A 4,973-nucleotide genomic window follows, 5' to 3' on the forward strand; every position below is an offset into this window, starting at 1 on the left:
AGGACAGGAGCATGGTGGGTGAGTGGAGGCTTCTTTTGAAGTATACTTTTTTTTCACCTTTTTGACCGAGAACGTTCACACGGCTTGCCTTGTGGCCCAACAACACCATTCTGCTTTACCATATCACGCGGCTTTCATCTTTTCTTGTAATTGCCTCGTGCTTTCTTTTGTGCTTCCCGGTTCAGATTCAATTCAATTCTCGTTGATGATACAAAGACCTCTCGCGTTGTGTTTCAGAATTCCTTTTGTTTTGTTGGATTAAGTGTACAACTTTTTCTTTCCCACAGGATAATTTCGACTTCATCTCTCTACTACTTCCCAATGGCTGCTGCTTTTTCTTCTTCTCAGAAGAGCTATGATGTCTTCCTCAGTTTCAGAGGAGACGACACCCGCAACAATTTCACTGCCCATCTCCTTCAGGCGTTGCGCAACAAAGGAATCAACACTTTCTTTGATGAGGATAAGCTCGAGAAAGGTCGAGTCATATCCCCTGCACTCATTACAGCTATTGAAAACTCCATGTTTTCTATCATTGTTTTGTCGGAAAACTATGCATCTTCTAGGTGGTGCTTGGAGGAGATGGTCAAGATACTAGAATGCAATAGATCCAAGGAGGAGAGGGTTCTACCAATTTTCTACAACGTGGATCCATCAGATGTGCGGAATCACAGGGGAAAATTTGGAGAAGCCTTGGCTAAACATGAAGAGAATTTGGAGGAGAACGGGGAGAGGGTGAAAATTTGGAGGGACGCTCTGACTGAAGTTGCAAATTTATCTGGCTGGGATTCAAGGAACAGGTAATTTTTCTCTCTTAATTTTGTTTTAAATTTTTAAATATGCCTCTTTGAATGCTATTGCTAATTCACTTGTCAGTTATTAGAATACAGAGGCTATAAGAATACCCGGTTATTAATTAATGTTATTTGATTAGAGGATAAAGTTCATAAAATTCAAAAAAAAAATTATTGGAATTTTGTAAAGTTAGATATAGGACCAACTAATATGATCATGACATCTTCCGCTATTTTTTTTTACTCTTACTAACTTTTTGTGGGTAGTTAAACTTATTATACATGTTTATGGTTCAAACATTGCAGGAATGAGCCTCTGCTAATAAAAGAAATAGTTGGGAAACTTTTGAAGAAGTTGTTAAATACATCCACAAGTGATACTGAAGAGAACCTGGTTGGAATAAAGTACCGCATTCAAAAGCTGAGATTGCTATTGTGTTTGCAATCAGATGATGTTCGGATGGTAGGAATTTGTGGTATGGGCGGACTAGGGAAAACAACCCTTGCTAGAGCTATTTATAGGCAAGTTTCTAACCAATTTGAAGCTTACACCTTTCTTGAAATTGCAAATGATTTCAAAGAGCAGGATTTAACCAGTTTAGCAGAGAAACTTCTTTCTCAATTATTGGAGGAAGAAAATCTCAAAATAAAAGGATCTACTTCTATAAAAGCAAGGCTCCACTCAAGAAAGGTCCTTGTTGTTCTTGATAATGTGAATAATCTAACAATATTGGAACATTTAGCCGGAAATCAGGATTGGTTTGGTCAAGGGAGTAGAATTATCATAACTACTCGGGATAAACATTTGTTTTCACATGGAGTCAATTATTATGTGGTTACAAAATTTAATGGTGATGAAGCATTTGAGTTCCTCAAACATCATTCGTTAAAATATAAACTTCTTGAAAATGATTTACAGGAGCTTTCAAGAGAAATAATATTTTATGCTAAAGGCCTTCCATTGGCTCTTAGAGTTTTAGGTTCTCTTTTATTTGGCATGAACAAAGACGAGTGGAGAGATTACTTGGTCAAACTAAAAAGTACTCCTAATATAGAAATTCAGGAAGTACTTAGATTAAGTTACGATAGGCTAGATGATGAAGAGAAGAATATATTTTTGGATATTGCATGTTTCTTTAAAGGAGGGGACAAAGATCATGTGGTGGAAATACTAAAGGGTTGTGGCTTCTCTGCAGAATATGGAATAAAAACTCTCATTAACAAGTCTCTCATAACCATTAATTTTGATGACGAGTTGGAGATGCATGACTTAATACAAGAAATGGGTAAGGGTATTGTTCGCCAAGAATGTCCAAAAGAGCCTGGAAGACGAAGTAGATTGTGGGAACAAAAAGATATCTTTGATGTGTTGAAAAGAAATATGGTAAGAGAAAAATAAAACACGAAATTTATTTTGTGTAGAACAAATTAAGAATTATTTTATTTTAAGTAGTTATATGTTGATGAAATTATAGTAATTTTTTTTTGCATTTTGAATGCTTTTCACTTAATTTGCTTCTTGGTTTGTAGGGAAGTGAAAAAATTGAAGGCATTTTCCTCGACTTGTCTCATTTAGAAGATATACTAGACTTCACCACTGAAGCCTTTGCTGGAATGAAAAAACTTAGATTGCTCAAAGTCTATAATTCTAAGAGTATTTCAGGAGACTTCGGAGATACCTTTAACAACAAAGTGAATTGTAGAGTGCGGTTTGCCCATGAATTTAAATTTTGTTCCGATGATTTGAGGTACTTATATTGGCATGGATACTCTTTGAAATCATTACCAAAGGATTTCAGCCCAAAGCATCTTGTTGATCTCAGTATGCCTTATAGTCACATTAAAAAACTTTGGAAAGGAATCAAGGTATTATTATGATCTACAACTCATGTTATTTTCTTTAGGAAGTATGGAATATATAGGGAAGCTAATTTTTAAGTTAACTTTCTTTTATGACAGGTTCTTGAAAGGTTAAAATTCATGGATCTTAGCCATTCCAAGTACTTAATACAAACTCCAGATTTCTCAGGGATCACCAACCTTGAACGTCTAGTTTTAGAAGGTTGTATAAATTTGCGTGAGGTTCACCCATCTCTTGGAGATTTGAAGAAGCTAAATTTCTTGAGTTTAAAAGATTGCAAAATGCTTAGAAGGCTTCCAAGCAGGATTTGTAATTTCAAATCTCTTCAAACATTTATTCTTTCTGGTTGCTCCAAATTTGAAGAATTTCCAGAGAATTTTGGGAACTTAGAAATGTTGAAGGAGCTTCACGAAGATGGAACTGTGGTAAGAGCACTACCCCCTTCCATTTTTTCCATGAGAAACCTTAAAAAGTTGTCTTTCCGTGGATGTGGACCAGCATCTGCCTCATGGTTGTGGCCAAAAAGAAGTTCAAATTCTATTTGTTTCACGGTACCTTCTTCCTCAAACTTGTGCTCTTTAATGGACCTAGATTTAAGTTACTGCAATATATCAGATGGAGCAAATCTTGATAGCCTTGGCTTCTTATCTTCACTTAAACAGTTAGATTTAAGTGGAAACAACTTTGTCACTTTGCCTAACATGAGTGGACTTTCTCACCTGGAATGGCTTGTGTTGGAAAATTGTAAAAGACTGCAGGCACTTCCACAGTTTCCATCTTCACTTGAATACTTAGATTTAAGTGGAAACAACTTTGTCACTTTGCCTAACATGAGTGGACTTTCTCACCTGGAATGGCTTTGGTTGAAAAATTGTAAAAGACTACAGGCACTTCCACAGCTTCCATCAAGCATACGTTCTTTAAATGCAACAGATTGCACATCACTCAACTTGCTGAGGCCACGGGAACTCGAATCCCTAGTGAGTTCTCTTTATATCCAATTTTCGTTATAAAAAATAAAAAATAAAAAGCTTTTGCCAGAAATTTTATTTTTTATTTTTATAATTCCTGTATGAAATATGAGGAGACAACTCATATTTTAGTCTTTGTTCTGTTTTACTAAAATTAGATTGATAGTGTAAAATAAATGTTGAATGAATCAAGATGGGAAAGTAGCAATTTCTCGCTCTCTCAACATGGACATTAATTATTTTCTTTCTGCAGGATTCTGACTTCGCTGTTGTGATTCCCGGGAGTAGAATACCAGATTGGATCAGGTATCAGAGCTCGGAGAATGTAATTGAAACAGACCTACCTCTAAATTGGTCTACGAACTGCCTGGGTTTTGCATTGGCTCTTGTCTTCAGTAGCCGGCCACCTGTCGCTCGTACTAATTTGTTAGGGGCATTTGTTCTCTTGGACTTTGGCACATGTTTATGTGTTATCAAAACTCATTGTTTTTTCCTAGAGGATAATTGGGTTTTGCCTCGTGAAAGGGATCATGTGCTTCTGACATATGTACCAGTTCAACGCTCACGCAGTCCGCATCAAGTCATTCACATCGGGGCTAGATTTTTGATAGATGTCAATTATGAAATGAAGAGATGTGGGTTAGGTTTAGTGTATGTTAATGAAGAGGTGAATTGCAACAATGTGCCTCCCCCTAATGAGTCAACTCTTGTCCTTAAAGAAATCTCTGCGGGGGAACCCATTGAATGTGAGGATATGACCATGACTCAGAATCAGAGGAAACCCACCGAATCATGCTATATCCACCTCTGAATCCCACTTTTACTTTTTGATTGCTTTTCTTTCTGGGAGTGCTTATGGGAATAGCCTTCGTAACCAAAAGGGAAACGTAGGAGACGTGAAAAATAAAAAATAGAAAACCCTTTTCATCTTGAGGGGATCACTCTGAATTGGAGATTTCGGCCACAGAACTGCTTGATCATTTCTGGTGAGTGTTTCTTTTCTTCAATTGAGATGCAGTTGAAGAAGTTCAATTTCATGTTTAATCGTTCTAGAAGACTAGATTTATCCTTTGAAAAGATAAATTCAGTGATTAAAAGTCTCATTATTTTTGTATTTATTTTTTTAACAACTATTTTTAATAATATTTTTTTTTTAAAAAATTCTTGCTACAAACCGCCCTTCTAGTTGAAACCCAACGTCTTCTCGAGCCCTAACACCATTCACAACTGCAACGACCAACCTCTCTCACTTCCACTTCAACAACATAAGACCACGGAGTTCCAATTTCTTCGAATCAACTTGATCTTTTTGACAATCAGCTAAAAGGTTCAATTTCTAGGGTTCTTTCC

General features: G+C 36.4%; 2 protein-coding genes across 2 annotated transcripts; both read left to right on the forward strand.

The window, feature by feature from the left end:
- Positions 1-203: 203 nt before the first annotated feature.
- Positions 204-2,454, forward strand: LOC117905315 (TMV resistance protein N-like). Its single transcript, XM_034818227.1, has 3 exons — positions 204-797; positions 1,098-1,313; positions 2,322-2,454. The coding sequence occupies exons 1-3, from the start codon at positions 322-324 to the stop codon at positions 2,365-2,367; spliced, it is 738 nt and encodes a 245-aa protein (XP_034674118.1). The 5' UTR covers positions 204-321; the 3' UTR covers positions 2,368-2,454.
- Positions 2,455-2,771: 317 nt separating this feature from the next.
- Positions 2,772-4,434, forward strand: LOC117905774 (disease resistance protein RUN1-like). The gene is made up of 2 exons (XM_034818648.1): positions 2,772-3,632; positions 3,877-4,434. Exons 1-2 carry the CDS (start codon positions 2,772-2,774, stop codon positions 4,432-4,434), a joined length of 1,419 nt encoding a protein of 472 aa, XP_034674539.1.
- The last annotated feature ends 539 nt before the right edge of the window (positions 4,435-4,973 follow it).

The sequence above is a fragment of the Vitis riparia genome, chromosome 18 (genome assembly GCF_004353265.1).
Source record: "Vitis riparia cultivar Riparia Gloire de Montpellier isolate 1030 chromosome 18, EGFV_Vit.rip_1.0, whole genome shotgun sequence".
Classification (NCBI taxonomy): Eukaryota; Viridiplantae; Streptophyta; class Magnoliopsida; order Vitales; family Vitaceae; genus Vitis; species Vitis riparia.